General features: G+C 31.2%; 3 protein-coding genes across 7 annotated transcripts; 1 reads left to right on the top strand and 2 right to left on the bottom strand.

The window, feature by feature from the left end:
- Window positions 1–1,574: 1,574 nt before the first annotated feature.
- Window positions 1,575–16,004, bottom strand: LOC148621625 (negative elongation factor A-like). 2 transcript variants are annotated; one of them, XM_088576190.1, is made up of 12 exons: window positions 15,770–16,004; window positions 12,172–12,219; window positions 10,131–10,299; window positions 9,309–9,470; window positions 8,681–8,770; window positions 6,520–6,662; window positions 5,084–5,147; window positions 4,503–4,630; window positions 3,965–4,064; window positions 2,937–3,214; window positions 2,611–2,710; window positions 1,575–1,814 (listed from the first exon to the last, which is right to left on the bottom strand). In XM_088576190.1, exons 1-12 carry the CDS (start codon window positions 15,968–15,970, stop codon window positions 1,639–1,641), a joined length of 1,659 nt encoding a protein of 552 aa, XP_088432316.1. In that variant the 5' UTR covers window positions 15,971–16,004; the 3' UTR covers window positions 1,575–1,638. The 2 variants fall into 2 exon arrangements, with proteins under 2 accessions (XP_088432316.1, XP_088432317.1); XM_088576191.1 differs by lacking the exon at window positions 12,172–12,219 and having other exon boundaries at window positions 15,770–16,003.
- A 5-nt stretch (window positions 16,005–16,009) lies between these two features.
- Window positions 16,010–19,110, top strand: LOC148621624 (uncharacterized). 3 transcript variants are annotated; one of them, XM_088576193.1, is made up of 2 exons: window positions 16,010–16,141; window positions 18,139–19,110. In XM_088576193.1, the coding sequence occupies exon 2, from the start codon at window positions 18,178–18,180 to the stop codon at window positions 18,979–18,981; it is 804 nt and encodes a 267-aa protein (XP_088432319.1). In that variant the 5' UTR covers window positions 16,010–16,141; window positions 18,139–18,177; the 3' UTR covers window positions 18,982–19,110. The 3 variants fall into 3 exon arrangements, with proteins under 3 accessions (XP_088432319.1, XP_088432321.1, XP_088432322.1); XM_088576195.1 differs by lacking the exon at window positions 16,010–16,141 and adding an exon at window positions 16,600–16,740; XM_088576196.1 differs by lacking the exon at window positions 16,010–16,141 and adding an exon at window positions 17,346–17,461.
- Window positions 19,111–19,516: 406 nt separating this feature from the next.
- Window positions 19,517–24,894, bottom strand: LOC148621623 (uncharacterized). 2 transcript variants are annotated; one of them, XM_088576197.1, is made up of 8 exons: window positions 24,754–24,894; window positions 24,047–24,140; window positions 23,144–23,264; window positions 22,157–22,334; window positions 21,035–21,088; window positions 20,688–20,734; window positions 19,920–19,963; window positions 19,517–19,711 (listed from the first exon to the last, which is right to left on the bottom strand). In XM_088576197.1, the coding sequence occupies exons 1-8, from the start codon at window positions 24,892–24,894 to the stop codon at window positions 19,665–19,667; spliced, it is 726 nt and encodes a 241-aa protein (XP_088432323.1). In that variant the 3' UTR covers window positions 19,517–19,664. The 2 variants fall into 2 exon arrangements, with proteins under 2 accessions (XP_088432323.1, XP_088432324.1); XM_088576198.1 differs by lacking the exon at window positions 19,920–19,963.
- Window positions 24,895–24,942: the final 48 nt, after the last annotated feature.

The raw sequence follows: 24,942 nt of genomic DNA, 5'->3' as shown, positions 1-24,942 counted from the left end.
GGATGTAATATAATCATATGGATATGTGCATTCTATCAGGATTTTATGTTCGGACAAAATACTGTTGAACCGAAGTGGTTTTTTAGCTAAACTTGGTCTCATGCGTTTGTCCACAACTCTGGAATGACTTGCAGTATTGTTATGAAACTTAATGGGGTTGGAATACCATATGGAGATGTGCATATTGTCAGGAATTGATGTTTGGACAAAAATTGTAGAAATGTCAGCTGTTGGAACTTGGGCATTTTTCAGCAAAACTTGCTCTGATGTGTTGTCCACAACTGCTCCTTAAGCACTGGCAGGATTATTATAAAACTTAATGGGATGTTAGATTACCATATGATGTGCATATTCTCAGGAATGTCATATTCTGTTATTGTGTTGTCAGCAAAAAATAGTACTGATTGCTGTTTGGTGTTGAGTGTTCACTTATATTCAAAGTTATTGTCCAGACATCACGATTGTTCTTTAGCCTCTTTTGGGCCCTTGATTCCTTATTGGTTCAAGTCAAAACTCCCAAAATCAATCCAAGCCTTCCTTTTGTGGCATGTCATCTTGAGGAATAATTTCATAAAAAAAACATTCACTTATAGTAAAGTTATTGCCCAGACATCATGAATATGAAAGTTTTGAGCCCCCAATTCCTACCGAATTCAAGTCACAACTCTCAAAAACAATACCAGCCTTCTGTTTGTAGTATGGCACCTGGTGGTATTATTTCATTTACTCATTATTTTGTGGTTGAATTATTGACATCATGAAAATGCTTGTTTTTAGCCCCTAATTCCTAACTGGTTCAAGTCACAATCTAGTCTTAGGTTTTTCTTCATCTTAAGGAAAATTTGATGTCCTTCTGGAGTCTCTTTGCCAGAGGTATTGTAATGTGTTTTTACAATACATATACATAGTGTGTTTGTTTTCAGTTGCCTTGTATTAATGTTTTGACTTCTACTTATGGAATATTGTACTACCCTTTGCACTCAGTAAGTATACAGGTAAATGATCAAATATTCATGTTAGTATTTCCTAATGGGATATAGTAATCTTAATAGAAAATTCAAATAAATCAGAAAACAACTGAAAATTATATGCCAGAGTTTCAACAATGATAATGCTAACATTATCAAAGCTGGAGCATTTTCAAAATCACAAAAATAGGGCATTTACTGGGATGTTAAATTATACGGCCATGTTGCAAAACGTTTTTGGGGTAAAAACCACTTAAAATGGCCATTAATTGGATCAAACTGAAATTAGAATTTGATTTGTATTTTATGGTACTCAACTATACAAAGTTTGAAAAAAGATTCTTCAATATCTTTTGAAGTTATCCTTCTGGACAGATGGAAGGATGTGCAACTGTTTGGAGGGTATCACAAAATACTTGCTACTTCCTGTAAACCATTCTCAAATTTAGCTTATGACAGTTTACACTCAGGGATTCCTGGTTTTGCAGGAATGAGGCATTAGTGTATATTAGTGTATATGTTAATGTCACAGGGTAATGTCTAATCAACCTAGGAAAATTTAGAAAAAAATTAGTACCTCAGAGCCATTTTTAAGACACCAACCAATCCATCTTCATTTTTAATATAAAACAACACATTACATTTAATAATAAATAACAACGATTGCACACTACTGTTCACATTCTCTATACTTTTTAATCCGTTTCCATTCACCAGTTTGATAATTCATTTGAAAGAACACATCAGCTAACATAGGTTTGATAGAGCTATCTGCCTGTTGAACCATCTCTTTTGTTTCACTTAGTCTAATACTTAATATATGTCCTTGCTGAGGGCAAGGGTTATCTGAAAAAGATGAAAATAAAAAATACAAACACAATTTCAGTTATTTTCTATTACCACATATTTTATCAGGAGGGTTAAACCTGCAAACAAGAACCATTTTTTTCCAGGAAAAATTGAAATGTAAAATGTTTAGCAATGTTTTGCTGTTACAGTCAAAGTTAAAACAAATGATCAACAATGAACAAATATGTCTACATAACACTGATACCTCACTCAAGTCTTCTATGATCGACAATGAACAAATATGTCTACATAACACTGATACCTCACTCAAGTGTTTTATGATCAATGCATGTATAAATGCAATTAATTTGGAACATAATGGCAAAATTCAAAATAATTTTTAGACAGATAAGTAGGGTTTTTTATGTTTACATAATTATGAAATAAATCACTGAAACTCCATTTTATCATAGTTTTACCATCAGCTGGCCATTTAAGGCACATTATTCTGTGAGACAATGAAGGGTTAAATATTGACATAAATGGCCAGCCTCTGATAAAACAATAATGAAAAGAAGTTTCTGCGATTTATTTTAATTCTAATAGGAACAACTTCTTAATATTTTTTTTGATGTGTTGCACAAAATGGTGACCATTATGGAGCAAAACTCTGTTGTAACATCAGCAAAATTGGGTAAAACTTATCTATAAAAATAGAAAATTAGACTGTTATACATCTATGATGTTGGTCATATGTTTTATTTAAGTTTTACCATGGCTGTGGTCTAAAGACCTTAAAGCATATTAGAATAATTTATTTGCCCCTAAAAACTTCTTGCATTTCATTACTTACCTCTGGAGCCAGCCATGAAACCTAATATTAATGCCTTTTCTGGTCTGGTTACTATATTTGATGTTCTGAACATTTCTTGGGCTTCCAACATTTGTTCTCTCTGAAAAGAAGTGATAAATATTACTTCACCCATTTTTCATAGCAAGATATAAAATAAAAAATAATGAGCAACTAGTAATTAGTTCTCATCTTTTCAAACTTACATCATCAATTTAAATAGAATTATTAAATGTATATCTTATCTGATCTACAACCCTTCAGTATAGTGAAAAAAAACATGAGAAAAGCCAACATAAAGGTATAAGAAGTAGAAAAAATTTTCATACCGTCAATGACAAACCCTTTTTGGGTACATTTGCTTGTTGGGCATTCTGTAACTGTTGGGGTTGTTGTACATTCTGTTGTTGTGGGTCTGGTTTTATTGCTTGAGTAGTAGGTGGTTGCCCTGGCAATGCTACAGGTGTGGGTTGTAGCAGATTCTGTGTTTGAACAGGCAGAGAGGACTGTGTCCTGATCTGTGATTGGCCAAGCTGTTGTTCTAACTGTTGTTGCAGGTTGTCTCTGGCTTGCTGTGTTCTTGTTGCTGAGGTCATTGCTGGAGGGGCTAAAACAATAATATGTATCCTTTTCAAATATTAACCTCAATATGCACTATGATTTGGACATCCATGTGAACATATTTTAGGCAAATTTTCAAATTCTGAATACTGGATTAGATTCAGCGTTTTAAAGAACCCCAAGATTCTAAACAGTTTAGGTCACATCCTAGTAAATCAATCCCATCTTTATTTGAGATATGAAACTTTCTGATACAATGTGGTAAAGATCTATTCACTAAATCATGTAACATTCTATTATCTATAAACCAAAATGACAGCACAATACCATTATAAAACTGAGTTTTCAGTATTTTAAGATGATTTTATGTCTTTTTCATGCCTGAAAGTTTAGTTATGTTAATTTCTGTTATGATTTTCTGCTAATCAGAGAACACCATTCTATAAGCACAGGAAATATTGTCAAGGATTCTTGATATTATAATCTGGGATGATTTTATGAGGTCTACAAACAAAGCGGAAATTGGCAAAATCAGAAGTAATTTTACAATTAAAAAAGAATTTTAACGGTAAAATCCAGATTTGAAATAGCGGAATTCCAGTAAAAGCAGAAAAAAAATCATCCCTGTATAATTTTAGCACTAGTGAGTTGTAGAAGTTTGCAATTGTATTTAGTTGGAAGGCAAACAATCTATATTATTAAAGATCAGTAAATTAATAAAAAGAGAATGAAATAAAGATACACTCAGTACCAATAACTGAAAATGATATTTATCAATATGAACCACATGGCTTACCAATTAACTGTGCATTAGCCCTAGTCTTGGGAACATAGGACACAGTTTGACCCAGTGAAGGAGCTGTGCCTGAAACAACTGTCTGTATAGATGGTAATTTCTGAAACAAATAAAAACATTTTGTATTTTTTTTTATAAAATTACATAGTAATAAGATTTTATAAGGAAAAATAATGTGCTAAGAAATCTGTACGCATATAAAGTTTGTGTCTAAATATCAAGTGGCTGTGACAAGTAGCTAAGGAGAATACTGTGAAAAGGATAGACAAGGGAAAAAGTAAACCCTAATGTTCCTCCTTTGAGAGAGAGTATAAAAATATCAACAGCAAAAATTCATTCCACATGTCATCCTACAATTGGTGGCAGTCACTATTATTTGTTGAATTAGTTTAAAGGGAAAAGACATTTTGAAGAAATGTCTAATTTTGGAAATCACCATTCAATAAGCCATAACTCCAAACTAAGCAAGGTTCAACTTGTACAATCTCAACATATTTGATCTGTTGAAAGTGTTTGACAACTATATAAACTATCTTACTGATGGAGCCGGAGAGACAAGTCCAGCAGCATAATCTGGAGTATAGGAGATGGTGGTCTGTGGATTTTGTTCTGCTGCAGCAGCAGCTGCTTCCCTTTCCTTCTTTGCCTGCTCAGCTTGTTCCATTTCTGATTAGAAGGTATAATATATCAGTTATACATATACAATCAATTGGTAAACATTATTTACTGAATAGAGTTGCTGAAAATACCAGTACTAGTTGTTGAAGTTGTGATTTAGATACAAAGCTTATAATTTAAACAGTTTAACATATTTTCACTCATTAGCCTAAATCTCAAGGAGCATATTTCAATAATATGGTTTAAATTACTAAAATTCATATTTCTGTAAACATACAATATTTCAAACATTTAAGTTCTGAGTTAAAATGGCTTTGTATTGGATGGTATTATTTTCAAAACCTAAATAGGCACGTTAATGCCCTACCCCACTCAAAAAAAAAAACAAACAAAAACAATGAAGAAAAATATAAGATCATCCAACAACAAGGTATATAGAATTTTTTTTTTAAATTATAGCATTTCTTTTTAATATAGTCAAATTCCAGAAAAGTATCACACCAGCAATTTTCCTTCTCCTTTTCGCTTCTTTAGCACCAAGTGGGAGTTCTTCCATATCCAACAGCTAGAATAAAAACAAAACAAGCTTAAGGAAATAAAAAAAAAACAATTATAGTACTTTTATATACAGTAATTAAAACAACATACAATCCAATGACCATTAGTATAAATAAATATTCAAGTATATTAAGTTTCTTCTCCTTGAATTAAGGCCATTCAAAGTTGATAAAGTTTGGTTCTCAGACCATTTTTTTCATAAGAACCAATGAGGGAAAGAGAAATTTCCTTTTTCCCTTCATATTCCCCATCCCATAAGAAAATGAAGGGGAATGTGTTTTTTTGTCGTTATTTCATTGATTGGAGATAAAAATGGGTTATGAGGCACCATCAAAATAGATGAGGCAAAGAACAAAGAAATTAACTTTGCATGGCCTTATAAGTCTGTAATATAAAAATGGAAATAAAGAGATGGAAATATAAGAGTGTATCCAGAATTTTTTTTTAAAAAAATATATATAAATAACATTTACTCATTGTAGAAAAATCTAATGACAATAAGTAAAGCCAGTTATAATAATTTCTGTAAAAGTACTATTGTTTTTAGGGTACAATTTTCGTTGATTTCGAGGGTAGGCTAAACAACAAAATTTGGATTCAAAATAATGTGTATGCTGAAAACCTCAAAACCACAAATTCATGAATCCACCACTTGCATTTCTTCTCTAATCCACGAAAATTGGTATCCACAAATTAAAGTACTTTCACAGTAAGATATTTCCACACAGAATTTTCAATACCCACCATCAAAAGCAGAATTAATAATTATTACCTGCATAGGATTCTGGTAATGAACTCATACCAAAGTAACCCACTGTGTTTAATTGAGTCTAGAGACCTGATCTAGCAGAGGAAAGAACAGCATTGCTGAACCCTTTATAATTGTATTGACAGGCAGCTTCAATCCTCAAGACTTTCCTAAAGACCATCTGAATTGTACCTTCATAGACAGACAAGGTGATCCATGGAAAATCTTTATTCCATTTGTACATATGGGGACACTGAATGAAATATTCACCAGCTAATGCTAATTGTTTGGTCAATATTATGACTAGGTAAGTTTGACAAACATGTTTCATGAAAATCTCAAATTTAACATAAAGTCAAAAGAAAACAGTTCACATAAAAAATAAAAGTTGAATTTGCAGGAAACTCCTCTTTTCTTGTCTTTTCTATTTCATTAATGTTTGTAATGGGTACAATTCACATAAAAAAGAAAACAACCAAGCAATACATTTCAAACCATTTCAGAAGCCATTCTATAAAGTAAGCCTTAAAAGATATTTTTGGTAATGTTTTAATGCAACAAAAAAGTTAAATCTGCAGCCCCCCCCCCTAAAATGATTTTTTTTAAAAACCCATTCAACAGAAGAACTTACTTTGATCCCAACATCTTTGCGTACAGAGGAAGATCTAGCCATAGGTGCAGTTGGTGTGGAGTTAATTCTGCTTGGTCCCGATGTTCCTGGTGATCTAAATCCAGTAGACTGTGGGGTTTTGTTAGGCAGGCCTTTCAAAGGGGCTGTAATTCATATAAGTGTACAAAGAATTACTAACATAGCATATTATGAAGGCTGAAAGTCAAGCAAAGAGTACAGAAGTATTGTATACGCCACTCTATTTAAAGTTACAGTAAAAAAAACAAGAAGGCTAAACTACTACACTATAGTTTAAAATCTTGTACATACAAAATTAGAAAATACCTCAAAATTAAACATGACCACTATACAGTAAACAGCTTATTTTTTAGGATACAGATTTTTGCATTTGATGATATCATTTCAAAATCACTACTATTTACATTCATGACTTACATTCTATCTAACATTCATTTCATTTTAAAGGGACTTATTTGTGGCAATATATTTTTTACCATTTATTAAACCTAGGTAGGATTGTAGTCCTCTTCATCGTTCCAATACTTTAAAACATTGCATGAAAAATATAGTGTTGCTACAGTTTTCACAGATGCCACCAAAATCTGTTCCATTAAAAGAAATGAGGTACCCGGGGAAGGCACCTTTTCAACAGAGGAGCCATCCATAGAAGTTCTATTGATGTTTTTAAATGTTTTGTCAAGAGGCCTGTACACCATCCCATATACAGAAAATAATAGTGTCCCCCCATCTCCCATATGTTTTACTGGAACAGCCCCTTTTTAAAGACTAGAAATTAACACTAAAAAAAATACAGTGTTCTTCCCAGGCCCTTAAAGGGCTGCGCTATACAGTGCTATTGAAAAGCGCTGTGCTATTGACCTGTGTATTGTGCTGTCTTGCTACCAGCACTGTGCTATAAAGTTTTTATGTGAGGATTAAAAATTAATATGACAGCAAACCTGTGTGCCCCAAGGTGATATATGGCATTCTACAAGGTAATTAGCTCAACCGATAGCAGTAAACAGGCTACTGATCACTGCATGACTACATTATCATGACATTGCCAACATTAAATTTTAACGGAAGTATCAAGCAGATACAAATATCTATGTACTGAGCCAATCAAAACTGACTATGATCAAAGGTAACTCAACCCTGACCATAAGCATGTGGCTTTTTATTAATGCAAGGTGGATTGTTGCACCATCACAAGATGTTTTCAACATTAAGAAACTGATTTACCATATAAAAGAATGTATTAAATTCCCAAATAATATTTATTCCATCAGTTACTTCTTTAACACTTTGAAAAGAAAAAGGAAACAGCTGCCTCTTGTTTACATTGCTATGTTGTGTATCATCCTTCAAATCTCTCTAGGACACATGGACTTTGGTGGAAAAATCAGTTAAGAAACAGATAGTAAAATTCCCCAGGTCTGAAAATAGTACCACTAGTGTGATGAATGTATATGATGGAGTTTCTGTCATAAATAAACTGAATTCATCTTAATAATATTAATTAAAAAACAAACAACAAAACAAAACAACTAGTGTGTCAACATGACAAGAATATGATTTTTGTTTTATTTTCCTGCCAACTATGTTAGCTCCAAACTACTAACTTCCTGAAAATTGCCAACTGGCATTTTTTGGCAATATGAATTTTAAACCCAGAGTATCAAGTACATGTACATGCTTAGATAATTCTAAATCTATAAATACATTGAAAGTTACAAAGACTAGAAAAAGGAGTTTAACAGAGAATGCTCTTAATTAAATGAATATCACATTCAAAAGTGGCCCTTAAACAATGAAAGAGTGTTATCTCCAATGGGTCTGATGTCAGCAGGTAAACATCAATAAAGAACCCTGGGTGTGTATGTACTACAGGAAATGTTTATGAAGAATTACTTATCATCATTTGATGACCTTTTTAATTTTTGTGTTAAATATAAAAAAAAAGGAAAAAAAACAGCATTAAAGTTATAGTTGCTTCAAGTTCACTGGTAAAATATTCATATGAACATAAACAGCAAAGTACATTTTGAATTCACAGATCAGTTTTTTAATTAAATACATAAAATACAATGTGGCACTTTTTGGCACAGGACCTATTAATGTTGTGTCACACACGGAAATAGAAAGCTTAAAATATACATACTGGCGTCATCCATTTTCTTTGCGAAACTTCTGACTTTTAAAGGTAAACTACTGCTGGGATTATTCTTTTTGTTACTTGCAACCTCAGTAGCTAAAAACAGCACAAAGTAAATAAAAGACATTAGGTCTATACAGACTTCATTATTAACTAAAGACAGAAGTCACATGACTTGGCACACCCAGCTTCTTGTTGTTTTTACGAAAAAGTCAACAATTCCTGCCAATTGCCCTTTGCCCATGGTTGACAAACTTAAAATTTCTATTATTTTTATATACTCCCATTGAATTTTTACATCTCTTTTCTTTTACAATTAGCAGGATTTTGAACTAAATTTTTTCAATGATAGACAACTGAAATGATAGATCTTTTTTGCAAACCAGGAACCAGACATAGATATATATGCAAGTGAGACCCCAGAACTCGTCAATGAATGGATCACCTAAAATATACAATTATTTCTAGAGGTGGATTTAACAATTTAGCATAGTACTATGCCATGCTATCTGTCTACTTCAAAATGGGAATAGCACAAACCAACAGGTTTTTTTTTTATATTTTGCATAGATAGTCCATTTCAATGTGAAGTGCTCCTGTGCTACTATCATAATCCTTCAAATAAGTTTCTTACATTTCTGTAATAATTCAGCTCTTAAAATGGCAGACTTGGGCTTCCGTTTTAATGCAAAGTGTTTAATGGGCTGTGGTTGTTGTCCTGTGGCTGCGACTAATGCTGTTTTGTTCAGAAATTGGCATTCCAAGGGTAACATCCTTGCATTGGCAGCTTTTTTAACTGCAAAAAGAATGAGACATGGTTTGTTTAGTAATTGACAAACATATTCAATAGATTTGAAAATCTTAAAAAACTCTTTTACCAACTAAAACATGTATTTTAAAGTTACATATAACAGTATGAAGTTGCTGGCCTGATTGCTGGCCTGAATAGTTCCCTCAATATCAATATTACATTCCCCCTTTCAATAATAAGTCTAACTCCATGCTACTGTATACTTCTGCTATATAGATCTCAAATTGTATAGTTTTAGGGCATGCTCAATTATTATCACCAAGGTTTGTGATTGCAGTCTTTAAGTCTAATCTGTATATACCTTCATATATCATTCCAAGAAGCAGAACATTTTGTTTTGTTTAGTATACAACAGTGGCGGAACAACAAGGGGCAAAGATGATGTTTGCTCCCTTAAATTTTAGAAATTATTAGTTTTTAGCATGAAATCTAGATTTTTCACAAATTCCACATCCCACAATCTGTTTGCCTAACTTCTCTTGGCATTTAATTCTATTTAAACCCCCTAACCTGAAATCTTTGATCTCCCAATACAATGATCACAACATGCAGAAAAGTTTTATAAAAGGAACCTGACAATTTAATTGCCCTTTCAATTCTTTTTTTTTACCAAAAGCAGGATAGATCATACACTAATATACTTACCTGCTTTATTCAAATCTGATGTCATGTCAGCAAAAATACCATTGTCTTCCAGATCTAAGTTCAAAGTTCCCATGGAAGGAAAAGTTTTGAGAATTTCACCTATCATAGACACCCATTGATCTGTGTCCTGTGTTGCCAACAATAGGATTTCTTCCAGATCTGTTTTCCACTGGAACAAACGACTTAACAAATCAATAATCTCATCATTCAATTTATACATTCTTGTCAAGTTTACTGTTAAGGGACACCATCTGTAATTTGACCTTTTTGTTATTGTTACTATATTTAGAAATTTGCTTCAATAGTATTACAGGAAACTAATTCACTGTGTTTTGGAAACAATTCTGAAAAATAAAGGATGAAACACATATTCTACTAGCATATACTTTCACAAAAAAGCAAAATTACATCGAGGATTGCAAGTTATACTACTACATTGTCAAAAAGATTGTTTTGAACAAAAAACAGTACAATGTAACAGTACTACATTTGTACTATCTTTATTTTAGCAAATTTCAGACATCAGTGATCTCCCCAGTGCCATATATACATGTACATTGTAGCATCACATTGCCCCATTGCTATTTTTTAGCAGGAGGATTCTTGAATGGGAAAAGTTCCCAAAGGTTTCAATACAAATGTGATGCTATAATGAAATTCTGGGGTTACCAGGAAGCCATCTGTTAATCTTAGGGAGAACACTGGATCATATACATTGTACAAATGTATACTGCATCAAGCAAATGAGAAGAAGAGATGGTTTCTCAGAAATCTGTGACAATTGACTTAATAATTATTATTGGTATGAAAGGAAATAGTACATAAATATTTTCCATCGGGATAATTTCTCTCCTCAGTAGCAATAGTTACTGCATGTGTACTACATGTATACACAAACAAATATATCAATAATTGTTTATTCGCACATTTTACAGAGACTGAAACTGTACACTGTATACTTACATGTAACTGTCAATTGAAAATGTGTATTATGTATGTGTACATGTAAAAATAAGTTTTATACAAGTACTTCATTCAAACAAAATTTCAACAATTGTGAAAGTAGTTTTATTCGTGGAGGCAACCTTGTTTTATTTCTGAATATTCTTGACTATAGGGTTCTTTCTGTATGTACATAAAGTAAATGAATGTAATAAATGATATAATGTAAGAAGACTTGACTCAGAAGACATATTTGTTTCAAATAATTATATTTCATAAGTAACAAGCTTACTGATTGGATAAAATTTTTATCCATTATCTCATATACCAAATTTTGAAGGAGACTATGATGTCATTAAGTTAATGATTAACCCTTTTTTTAAAGATTACTTGTTGAATTTTGATATTAAGATTAAATTATAAGGAATGGCTATTATATTTTTTGGTCTATTTGAAATAACCTCAATGCCCATGATTGAGATTATTAACAGTCATTCCTTAAATAACAAAAACAATGTACAATTGCATAAATGTACATACCAGGTATATTTATAACTAATAGTTATCATCCACAAATAAATCTTACTTTCACATTACATTTAAGTGTCATACCCTGTAAGAATCAGGCAGTGGGTGAAACATGGTGTGAAAAAAAACCGATCATTTTGATTAGTGTTATTTGACTATTTGCACCATCAAAATCAAGGAAAATAGACAAGATTTTCCATAACATGCTGGACCATTGAGTTACAATTTCATTGAAATGCACTGAAAATGAACATTTCAAGGGCAGATAACTCTGTCAAAAACCTTATTTTTCTAAGATTCTATTGAAAAATTTCTGCACAAAGCCAGTGATGAAGAGACCAAATAATGGTCTTTTCAAATAGAGAAAGTATCCTTGAGTGATATTACATTGTCAAATCAGTGGGTTTTTGACACACATATTTCTGATTTTTTCCATTTTGCCTGATTCTTACAAACACTTAAACTTAAGTTCTATCACTGCTATCAGAACAGAACACATTTCAGTCAGCTGTACAACAAAAAATTCAACAAAACAAATAATATATTAAAAGAAACATGAAAAAGACCTTACCTCCATTTTGAAATATTTTTTACCATTCTGATAATACTTGTTTGGAATCTAATTAGTGAAGATGAATTTGAGTAAGTTCAAATCACTGGCATTACATGTGTAATACACAGTTCAGGCTTAAAGATGAACATTTAGTGGCAAGTGTGCATATGTAGTAAAATTTCACAATAGTTAACCACCAAATGATAACTGACATTCTATAAGACTAGTTTTATTGTTTTGAATAAACATTTTAAGATATTGTGTATGTACATAGCCTCCAATCATTTTGTAACACAAATAGGATAAGGGGATCGGTGCCCTCTATTTTTGGCTAGCTGGATCTAAATTCTGTATAAGATGTTAACAATATTATACATTGTGTGTCATGAATGACTTATTAAAACGGGTTGGGTCTGTTTGCAGGACAAAAACATGAGTAAGTATTCCAGTCTAACAAAAGCTAATACCATGCTTTCTAGCCATAAAGAATTTGGCAGAACCTGAGCTCTTTTTTAAAGTTTCATCTTTATTTTTTTTCTTTTGATGATAATTGCTTCTCCTCTTTTTTATTTAACATTGAAATATTTGGTTGTGGACAGAACAAAAGTAATACCACACAATATATGTGTGGTCAACAAAAGGAATATCCTGCAAAAATGATTAAAATTTCAATTAAAATAAATCGTTGCAAGTTTGTAGTGGTAAACATTAAGTACATGTAAGCTGAATCAAACTACATGTACAATGCAGGTAGGTCAGACGTGCATAATTTCAATGGGGAATTCAAAGAAATGCTTGAAGTGTTATACCACAAAAACTTCCAATATTTTGAATGGGAAATTGTTCTTACCCCATCCTGATATACATGTATTCAAATAAATTAGGGGAAGGTAAACCAAATGTTGCAGGGAAATTCAGATTAAGTATAATGCAACTATAAAATGATTAGATACAAGAAATGCATTAGTGTCATGCCTTTTTAGTAGTCTTTCAAGACTAAACAAGTTCCACAGGGGATATAAAATCATATCCCCAACAGTCGATCTTCCAAATTAATATAGACTTTTCCCTACTTCAGGAAAAGATTATTTGGGGTAAAAATGTATATTTACTCAGAAAATCATTGTTGGTGGATTTAAAGTAGAAAATCAACTTCTAAAGACTAACAATGCTCTTACTTTCAACAAACATAAAACTAGCATCATTTATGATTGTTTTGAAACACTAACAACATTTCAGACTAAAATTTTCCTATTTGTGTGAGTATACTTATTTTGGTACCAGTTTTTTGTCCAGTATGGGCCATATAATTCCTGAACAATACCGAGAAAATTCAGTAGGTCTTTGAACTATCATTTTAAATAAAGTTATATTATACAGTATAGTCTGATAAATGCCAGGAATTAATCCTTTAAAACTGATTTTGTTATTTTTATATACAACTCTCTAATAATTAAATTGATTAATAAATTCAGGTGTCTCAGGTATAATTTACCAGTCCACCTGGACAAATGATAGCAGAAAAAATGTACACTCTAGGAAAAATCATATCAAAGACTAAAATTCAATTTTCAAATCGGAAAATCAGTAATATTGACACAAGAAAAAAACTTTTTTCATTTTTGGATTATTTGTCAGTAAAAATCAAAAAGCAATGGAAATATTTAGAATGTATGTCAGGAAGTTGATAAATATAATCAGGACAGCAGACTGACTTCACACACTTAAATAATAAAGTAAATCACAGGACCATTTTATATATTTTCTTTGGAAGATAAGATAGGTGCATATTATAATTAAAACTTACTAATAATCCTAAAAACTCTTCAAGCTTGGTATAAAAATTTTTTAATTGTCTAACCCATTAGTTAAATAAAAAATTTAGTTCAGGACTTTATTTACAGCAATATGTACTTCTTTTATCATGGTTATGATATAATTGTAATTTTACAGTTTAAATATCATACAATTCCTTAAAATAATACAAATAATAAATACAAAATATATTGTTCTATATTTCTATCCAGAAGTTTCCTCTTCTGAATCCTGGAAGCACATGGTTATGTCAGTAATTAAAAGGAGGCTGTTTTATTGACACATCTCCTTTTTAAAAATGTGTTAAATGACTTGGTCATTAATATCACAAAACAGCATCTCCGTAAAATTTGAATTGTTCAAATCCTATGACATTGAAATCCAGCATTTCAATGTTGCCATTGTCAAATTGGCCGTAATTTTGTAACCAAGATGATTTTCGGTTGTTGGTAGTTTGACCATCCTCCCAAGTCAGGGTTTTGAGTCTACCCTCGCTCCCTCAAACCCCTGACATCACTCATTCATATTTAGCCGGCATCGTCCAGCCAATTTCAATTGGTTGCTTCTCCGGGTGCAAAACACCAATGAAAACTGATTTAACATAAAATGTCTGTGGAAAGGTAAACAATGATACGAGTAACTGATAGCTGTAAGATGTCACAAATGATTCAATATGACCAAAAAAATGATAACTGTAGATTCTGTTTAGAGTCTTAAGCGAAAAAAAATGACGTTATGTGTATGTAGCCATTTTGTAAGTTATATTGAAGAGTTTCTATTACGAGTGATTTGATTGGATTTTGGATCCGGGTTAAATTTAGGTAACTCACTAGATGGCGCTGGATGATACCCGCTAAATATGAATGAGGGATGTCAGGGGTTTGAGAGAGTGAGAGTGGACTCAAAACCCTGACTTGGGAGGATGTAGTTTGACCAAAACAAAGATTTACTGCTTTATTTTGAGTAAAAAATTCTTTTGAAGGTTTTCGTTCCTACTAAATAACTGTTTATTTTCAAATTCATGAGAATTACATTTCTGACAACATAGAAATTGAAAAATACAATTATCAGTATTTTGTCAACAACCAGCACTTAGAGACAAAAATGGCAATATAATTTCTCCTTAAGGGATTTAATTTTTTTTTATTGTGCACATCAATCATAATTACTGATATTTGATTTTTATGAATTGAGAAAAGAATAACAAAGAAAAAGAAAGACAACTCTGCCTCTAAATATAGAACGATTGAAGAAAATTATGATTAAATCAAAAATTGGCTTGAACTGATGTTTAGTAAAATATGTCTACAAATTCCCTAAAAACAAAATATTTTTAATTTTAATTTTTACACATTTAAACATTTTCATCCATAAAGTATTAAAAAAAAATTAAATACAGTTTTGTAACTTATTCTACCTGTATAGGTATGTTATTTCAAAAATACTGAGGTGATCAACCTGTTCAAATATTTGGTCATTTCCTGTTGTATATTGGGTACAAGTGATGATAGGGGATGGGGTTTTTTTAAATAAGGGGCCAATAACAATAAATACCTGGCATTAGAGGCCAGGTATGAGGGGTGCCAGGTATTCATCAGACTGCTACAGCTGTACTGTAGTCTATATTGTCATAGGTGATGGAAAAGAAGATGTATCAATTTGTCAATTCAATTTTTCAGGGAACAGTACTTGTGCATTCTGTGTTCATAGAAAGGATCACTTTTGCAATAAAAAGGCTTCAGTATAATGATTTCATTCAATCATACATGCATGATAAAAATGAAGACGAAAAATATATAACCTGTTCAACATTCCTTCTGTGCAGGTGCAAAAATGACAACATTAGCTTTACTTTCACATGTGGTTGCAAAGCATGAAAACAAGTTTGAATGTTTTGTAATTTTCCTTGATTGAGTTGTGAGCATATTGTCTTTCCAGACCACAAATCGTCGGTAGACCCTAATTTGTTGTGAAGCCACAGGGCTGTGTCAGCAGCCGCCATCTTGAGATAATACCAATTGACAATGAGAGCGACAACTGTATTGGCCGATAAAAATAGAAATGACAGGTACTTGTTTTTCAAAAGTGGAAGTAGGAAGTTTCATGTAGACAGCGAATTTATAATTTTCTACAGTTCTTTCTTACTCAATTTACATGTATAATAAATGTTTTGGTAGGTACACTTCTAAATAGTAGAACTATAGAATAGAATACGATATTTTATTTTTCCAAATTACAGGGGCCGTATTAAAAGAGCATATTGCCATATATAAATGATGTGATTAACTTAAGTAAACAATAAGATAAGATAAGGTAAGATAGTTATATTCACCAATCATGGGCACACTCGGGTAAAAAAAAAATAATACAAAGATTACAATGATTTTAGAAAAAAATGTGCAAACATACAATGTATATAACCTTGAATACACCTCAAAGCAGGTGGGAATGTAGTCTAAAATTTTTAGACTAAAAAAAGTAGTTGCTGCCCTTTGTACATTCTGAGTGATCGTGGTTGTTTCATATAATAAACTGTTAGTTTATAAGTACATGTTTTTATTTAATTTGTAAGAAGCTTTAGAAATTAATTACCTGTGGCATGGATAGTCTGTGGATTTAATCTGTATCTGTATGTACAAGTCAAAGAATCCAAATATGGCTGTTACTTGACAGGAAGAGAGATAGAGCAACCAGTGAAGTGGTCGCTTTGAAGCCCTCTATGTTGGTGGAATTTACTGTGATGATGCCATTATGGTTTTTTAGGAAATACATGTAAGATTTCAAATGTTGTTTTGCTAGGCAGCACTCCAACACTCTTTGAATTACTCTGCACTTGTTTGTCAATGATATTGTTGGTTTGAAAGTCACTACATTGTATATCCCTTAGATTTTATGAGGTGTTTTTTGCCTGACTGGTTTCAAATAATCTTCTGCTTTGATGGCAGGTACAAGTCCCTCAACCACCTTGTACAAGAAAATAAGTCTTGGGCTTGTGCATCTTTCTTAAAGTTTTTCTAGTTTAGTCTGGCTAGCAGGTTTGTGACTCTTCCTTCATTTCTGGACTTGTAGTCACTGGTGATGAACCTGGCTTATTGTCTCTAATTTGTATATATCTCTGATTTTAAATGGACCCACACGATAGCTCCATATTCCATCGTGGATCTTACTATTGAGGTGTAGGCAAGTTTTTTTTTTGCAGTAATGTGCACAGTAATTGAGATTCCTATGTTGAAAGTCCAGGGTGGAATTGGCTTTTGTAGTCACATTTGCTATGTTAAGGCAGAACAGGCAACAGACCCAAAAAAGATTCAGAGTGAAGAAACCTGTATCCATCCCTTTTGGGATGATGTGTCTGTTTAATTTTTGCACTGTGCTTTGCTGACCAGTATTCATCAGTGATGTGATGTATTGATGTAGATGTATAGTTTGCTGACCAGAATTCATCAGTGATGTCATGGTCTTCATGCAGAACTCATAAAAAATATTTAATTCAGTAAGTTACAGTGACCATTTTATGTTGGAAAAAAGGAAATATAATTCCCTGCCAAGACAAGCACACTTGTGCAGATATGACGTTCACTTTTTCCACAGCAACATAATACAAGTTCTCTAAAAATTGTGTAGAACTATTTTTGTGTATGTACTAAAAGTTCATTGGTTGAATAAGTGGTATGTAATCTGTATTTATGTAGCTGTATGGGCAGTAAAATATTTGCTTTGCTTGTTCTTTAGACCATCAACATACACCAACTGCAAATTAATTTTTTATTGTCGACACCCTTCCCTAATAGGACCTCTTAAGTCTGTCTCTCTTTTTTTGTTGCATTTCAGAAGAACAAAAATGCTTTTCCAGTTGAAATAGTTAAAAAACATAGAATGGATAATTGAAAATTTGCTTTTGTGGAATTACATGCAGACACATATTTTCAACTTTCATCCAAGGCTAAAACTGTACAAGTAAATGCCTTGCCCCTACTCCATCAGTTCTAGAGGTTGGCTAGCAAGCTACTGGTACACTGTTTTCTCTCTCGAATTAAATGGTTCCAATCTCTAACACTATAGAAGTAGGTTTGCCCTCAATTTTTTTTCTAACAAATCATCTAAGAATAACAACTTTATGTGGAATCATTTGGTAAATGTATATAATAACTCTACTATTTATTTTTTTAGATATAACTCTGTACCTATAATTGATACCACAGCTACATTATGGATCTCTTTGACTTACTTAGAAATAACTTGCCTCCTGCAAAGAAAATGGTTAATGCGATTGTAGCAAAGAATGTGTTACTTGTTGAACAGATTCTTAAATCCTCATTTAATGTAAATGCTGTGATATATGAACAAGGTGGTCAAACTTCTCTGCATGTGGCAGTAACAAGTCAAAATTACAATGAAGATGTAGTGAAAAAACTGATAGCCTATGGTGCATCTCCGTCTCTAGAGGACAGTTTTGGTGACACACCAATTTATAAAGCTACAGTACATAATAACAATGCAGAAGTAGTGAAGGTTCTTCTCCAGCGTGATGAAAGTTCTACATCTATGGACAGCTTTTGGCAATCTTTGCAATATTTGAATCCTGTGCAAAATGAACGAAGGCTGATATGTAGAAACATAGCAGTTGTACTTATTGCAACCCCAAATTTTCTAAAATACTCAGAAAGTAGGAGGAAAAATTCTTTTGTAATTATTCATATGCTGGAAGGATCATATGAATCTTTTGATTTGACAGCATATTATGATTGCTTAAAGCTATTCTTTATATTTGATAAAAACTTGTGGAATAGTCTGAGTGATAGTGATTCTACAACTGACGAAGGAGAAAAATTCATTGCCTGGTTTGAAAATCACAAGAAAGAAGTTCCATCTTTGCAGCACCTTTGTCGAATGGCAATTAGAAAGTCCTTTGATGGTAATGTGAATGTTTTGCACGGGGCTAATCAGTTGAACTTACCGAACTCATTGAAACAGTTCTTGACATTTTGTGACATTACTGATCTATGCATGTGAGACTATTATGAAAAGGATAACTTGTCAAAATATCATTGTAATGAAGAGGTTGAACTCTTTTATAATAAACAATACTAAGTTGTTCAATAATATTAAGTTTATATTAAATTATACCAATTATACCAGATATTCCAATCCTGTAAATTTTTATGGTTAACAGTTTTTTTTTTTTTTTACATCCTTGCTTGAAGTTTTTTTTTCATAATTATGTCACATCTTTATGAACATGGTACACATATACAATACAAAGATAAAGACGTGTGGTAGAAAATAAGACAGTAACTCCAAAAGCAAAAGATAGAAAAAAATACACTGAACAGAAATAGTTCAAACCTGCATTTTGTGTATAGTACACTTATTGGCTTTATTAAACATATTTATACTAGCCCACTTATTAACCAAAGAAGATTTTCCTATTTAAGCATCTACAAATATATGAAAAAAAAACACATTTCTGAAGTTAATAAAATCTGTTCGGGTTATATGTTCTAAAAACCCAAAAACTACATAGATATAAGATAAAACAACAAAAAAAAAACATTATGTCATTTATTGAATAAGTTTGGAAACCCCCAAAAAAGAACAAATGGCATACAACAAAAACTGAATTTCTGTGTGTTGATCTTTTCATTTAATTACTTCAGAACTGTTCAAGTCACTTCACAACACAACAGCATAATAAATCAATCACATGTTGCTTTTAGTCTCCCATCTGTGCTTTTGTTCAAACCTGTAAAACAGATAATGTGAAATTGCAAAAGTAGATCATAAGCATTCTTTTCTGTCATCATGCAAAATCATATAGTATGTACTTTAAATAAACAATTGGGTATTGAAATGACATAAAAAAAATTCTTTAAATAAATTAAAAAGAAATAAAATATTTATTTCCAAGAGCATGTTTCAAGGGGGATATAATTAGTGAAAAAAATACTCATATATTATTATAAGATAAAAAGTCCAGTGACTCCCAATTTTCTTTCTGAAATAAAAAAAAATCTTAGATGAGCGTTCTATATACATTTTTTTTTTAAAGTTGATAGACCGTTTTTTTTAACAGTTTGCTAAATAATAAAAATTCCCAACAGAATCTATATCAAATGTTTAAAAAAAAACTCCTACATTAAGGCTCAACAATCTTGAATTTAAGTTATGTGATCTTTTTTGTATTAAAATTTTTCAATTTGTTCATTCAAGATCATCTTGGAGAAAAATTAGGCAAAATAACAGTAGGTATGATCTACCATAAAGGATTTCATTTGAGTTACTTATTTTTGTAAATAGTAAAGTATAATTAGAGGGATATATCGACAACCAATGCAGAAAAAGTGACAAGGCGATTTTTATACATGTATACCCATCACACAAATTTGATTGCGAGGATAAAACAATGAAGAATTCTGTACATTATAAATTTATGTTACAGTAATAAGTATTTTAAACTGATCTTGAGAAAGTAGATCTATTAATCACAGATTCCTCCAGTGAAATAAGGCTACTAATAAACAATAAAAGCAATACATCCCAACATAAAACTTTACCAGAATATCATGGTCAAAAGCCTAGTCTTAAGTTAGAAAAGATTTCATTGAGCAGTGGTATAAACAATATTAAATAAGCAATAGAATCATTTCAGTTTGGTCCAAAAATCTACAATAGCATTTGTTGATTTGTAATAAAAACATTCAATGAAATTAAATATTTACCCCCAATTCAACTTTTTCTTCTTTCGCTCTGAACTTTCTTTAAATTTCTGAAGCAAAATACATTTATATTTCATAGTTATTTAGTAAAACAAAAAGAGCTCCTAGCATTTAACACTGTTCAAAAGAAAATTAACATAGTGTAAGTTTTACTGCAACAATTTATCAACTAATTAAAAAAAAAAAATTTTTGGTGAACTCATATTACATGTATAATCATCCTAGTAAAACAATGGGTCCATCAGAGAAAAAAAAATTAAGTGATTTAAAATTTCAAAATGGCTACCTAGCTTTCCTGCCAAATTTTTTTACGAAAACATATTCAAACAAAATGTAATTAAGTTACTTACTTTTTTCTCAATGAAGTCTTTTGCAGTGAAAGCATCTGCTACTCTTTTCCCAAACTATGAAAAAAAAATGATAACATTTTCCTACTACATATTGTATTCCATTTTTGTAAAAATTAATGAAAAGAAATCAAAGTTCTGTTTAGTCTTTATATTAAACAAGAAAAAAAATTGAAAAGTATTTTCAAAAAGTCACAGAGAAAAATGCATTTTACTAAATAAGGATACAATACCATTTTAAATGTACAAATTATCTCCCCTTGACAAAAAAAAATTTTTAAATGAAATATTAGTTGATACCAGTTTGACTTGATACTCTTTGGTATTTTCAATTGTAAAAAAGCATAATTCAAGATGATGTATGCTTTCTTTGTTCAAACATAGTTTGTTTTACCTAATACAGTGAAACCTGTCTTAACCAAACACCTTCTGTTCAGTTTAAATAATTGTTTCATTTACTGAGATTCAAAATAAAATTAAACTGATGTAAAGGGGACTTTCAAAAGTGTTTGGTAGGGGTAAGTTTGGATAATTCAGGGTTTGGTTAAAGACAAGTTTCATTGTACCTGTATTTCTCTGAAATGATATATGTACCAAGTTCCTTAGAAAACAAATAATACAGATCACTTATGGACTATATTACTAAATATTGTATTGAGTAAATTTACAACTCATTTTAGACTGATTTTTGTGAAAATCAATTTGCCTAGTTGATGTTAAATTGGCTTAAACCCAAAGCCATTTCAAATAGCTGTCCACCTGAAAATAATGCAGATGGAAATTCGTGGATAAAAAGATCACATATTTTTAGGTTCAATATGTTTTTAAAAATGCTTTAGGAAATAAAAATTCAAAACCAGTTTCATATACTCATTATACAAATAGAATGGAAACAAATTATTTTTTCTTAAAGGCAGATAACTCTGATTTTGCCAATACACTCTATTTTGTATCTTTCAATAGAAGGTTACATATGATAAATCACTGTTCAATTGGTCAATAAAATGCCTAAAGCTTAATTACATAGAAATAAAATTAAGAGACTTTCTTCAATGAACCATTTAATTCAAATTTTAAATGATTTGTACAGACTGCTACTTAGATGAAATATCAAAGAAAAGATACCTCTCTTGTTGCCAATCTGTCACTGAGATGTTCAGCTGTGTCGAACTCCCCTAACTCTATAGCTTTGTCAATTTTCTTTTCAAGACCAGTCTTTGGAGCTGCATTTCCTCTGTCTATACCTTTCAGGTGATCATTTATTCCAAGGTATTCATTGATTTGTTGTAATTCTTTAGGGTTACTATAAAAATGGTTTACAAATAATAAACTTCATAGAAATAATTGTAAATAATACATAGATTTTTTTTAACAATTTGCATTCTTCAGGCCGTTCAGGGTATATTGGCATGGACTAACATAAAATATCCTTTGATATATGAGAATAAAGTTTATCAGCAACTTTATCGTTTTTTCCATTGCTCTTACTGCCAGATATTTCCCGTCTCAAGCTACTGATACGATACCAGAAATATTAACAATTTCCAATGAAAAAGTTCTACCAAATGGACTGTGATGTCTCCAATAAACCAAATAACATCAGTTTTGAATACTTTGACAAAAGATCTCATTACATCCTACCTAGCTTACTGTGATATTTTCTATCTCAATTTCAAAATTGCTATTATTCTATATGTAACAAATAAAAAAGAGTTAAGAACTGGTAATTATAAGAAGTATTATATCAAATTATATCAAAACAGATCACAACAAATATTGAATATAGTTAAAAATTCCCAGAAAACAGGGTGTGCAATACATGCTTAGAGCAAAAAATATCTACTGATAACACATGTACTATTTATATTTTCAGACAGAGATTGAAGAACTTTGAAATATAATGTCAAAATTTATATTATAATTTCAATAATGGAAAAAAAACCAAGAAGTTGACAAAGACAAATGATGCATTATAATTATTTGTTGCTTGAATCACTGGATACTGGTAAATGCACTAAAAACTGTATTACTTAGTCCAATATGGCACTAATCAACAAAAAGGATTTCTTTACACATGTAGGGTTTATACCAAAATCATACAAGTTTAAGCACCTTTCTTGTTCTGATTCTCTATCATCCTGAGGCTGTCCTTTGTTTTCTATAGGTGGTCCAAACTTTACATCATACTTCCTCAGGATGTCTCTATCTTCTGGTTCTGTAATTTCTTTGTCAACTTTGGAACAAAAAAAAGTTGCAAATGTAAAAAATGTATTTGCATAATATATAGCAAGCTAAGGATAGAAATTTCAAGATCTCCTATGAATACACCTCTGTGTTTTTTGCCTTTAATACAGCATGTTTCTATTGAGATCTTTACCGATAACGCCCAATTTCATATTATTACAATGTTCACTGAAACACCCCTTTTGGACTTTAAAATTGGTTTGGTATAGACAGATGTTTAGTTAAGGAAGGTTCAAAATACAAACTGATATGAAGGGACTTTAAAAAGTGTCTGGTATAGACAGGTTTTTGGATTATTTATATTTGTTAGTTCATTTTAGACAGGTTTCACGGTACCAGTTTCAATGGTAGAGTTACTAACTTAGTATACATGTACCTCATTCTTGTTTTAATAAATAATACAAAATTGAATCGTTTCTTCAAGTATAATGGCAACTTCTTTTCTGAATTGCCAAATTTGATGAAATCTTTTTTTAAAGACATATAACACTTTGAATATGAGAACAAATTGTCTTGTCACTTTGTCATTATATATTTAGTTGACCTAAACCATAGTGCAATTGTAATAGTAACTTTTTCTGCAAATAACACATTTATTTCAAAGTATCAGAATTATATATCCTTCATAGATACATAATGAATAGAAGTATAGCTGAGGAAAAAAGTTTCATGACCAAAGAGTGTATAATTCTAGAATTTTTTTTTTTGAAATAACTGACAAGAAATACTACTATTGAATATTGTACATACATGTATAGCCATAATATTTACCTTTCTCTTTGATTGATTTTTGAAGATATCTGATTCTTTTCTCTCTTGATCTTTTTGTTACTTCATCTGTTCTCTTTGAAATTGCTTTAAACCTCTAACAAAGAAAACAGACATGCATGTTCAACAAATGCTTAGAAAAATGTAAGCAAATAAGTAGATGCAACAGCACTGATAGAGAAATATGATAGTAGTTTTGTGAAGTTGTTGAAACATATGTGATATAAATAAATTACAAGGCCAAGAGGTCAATTTCACAAAAAGTTGTAAGTGTTTAATTTATTGTAAGTAATGACGTCAAAATGTATTTTCTACAAATTATTTGTAGAAAAATAGTATTTTGATGTCATTACTTACAATAATGAAATGTATATTTTGACATTATAATTTGCAATAAATTCATACTTGCGATTTTATTGTTTAGTGAAGACAACCTGGGTCATTTTAGGATTTGGCACTGGAGATATATATATGTGTGCGTGTGTGTGTTTTAATTTTTTTTAGGGTGGTGGTCTAAAACAAAAAAATACCACCCGTGCAAATCCCAAAACAAATTAACCTGCGACCCATGCAGATAATCGATTGGTTAATATATATACAGGTATCAACCTTTGGATGTGAAATAGAAGTTCAATCTGATACTCTACATTGAATGGATAAAGTGTTAATGAATATGAATGTTTATGTAACAATACGTAAATAGTCAGTACTTGAAGTAAATCAGCAGAAACTTGTGACTTCCTTTCATCCTGATTATTCTGCTTCCAGTCATCTTCATTCTTTTCATTTTCATCTTTAGTGTTCTTTGTAACAAGATCAATATCTATGCACTTCGACTTTTCCATTGGCATTCATCAATTCTGGAACTACAACCGTGTGTTTACTGTTATCCGGATGTT

The sequence above is a fragment of the Perna viridis genome, chromosome 3 (assembly GCF_037379345.1).
Source record: "Perna viridis isolate PV_CMFRI_1.1 ecotype Kerala chromosome 3, ASM3737934v1, whole genome shotgun sequence".
NCBI lineage: Eukaryota > Metazoa > Mollusca > Bivalvia > Mytilida > Mytilidae > Perna > Perna viridis.
The sequence above is the reverse complement of the archived record's forward strand: the minus strand, read 5'-3'. Positions and strand labels throughout refer to the sequence as shown.

Coding starts and splice junctions, on each gene's coding strand:
- LOC148621625 (XM_088576190.1), bottom strand. CDS start 15,970: ATGGCGGCTGCTGACACAGCCCTGTGGCTTCACAACAAATTAGGGTCT. Junction 4,631..5,083: donor AAGGAGAAGGAAAATTGCTG/GTGTGATACTTT, acceptor CCTTCTAATCAG/AAATGGAACAAGCTGAGCAG. Junction 1,815..2,610: donor TTTCATGGCTGGCTCCAGAG/GTAAGTAATGAA, acceptor CATCTTTTTCAG/ATAACCCTTGCCCTCAGCAA.
- LOC148621624 (XM_088576193.1), top strand. CDS start 18,178: ATGGATCTCTTTGACTTACTTAGAAATAACTTGCCTCCTGCAAAGAAA.
- LOC148621623 (XM_088576197.1), bottom strand. CDS start 24,894: ATGCCAATGGAAAAGTCGAAGTGCATAGATATTGATCTTGTTACAAAG. Junction 24,141..24,753: donor TTTCTGCTGATTTACTTCAA/GTACTGACTATT, acceptor TTTCTTTGTTAG/AGGTTTAAAGCAATTTCAAA. Junction 23,265..24,046: donor AAAATCAATCAAAGAGAAAG/GTAAATATTATG, acceptor TTTGTTCCAAAG/TTGACAAAGAAATTACAGAA.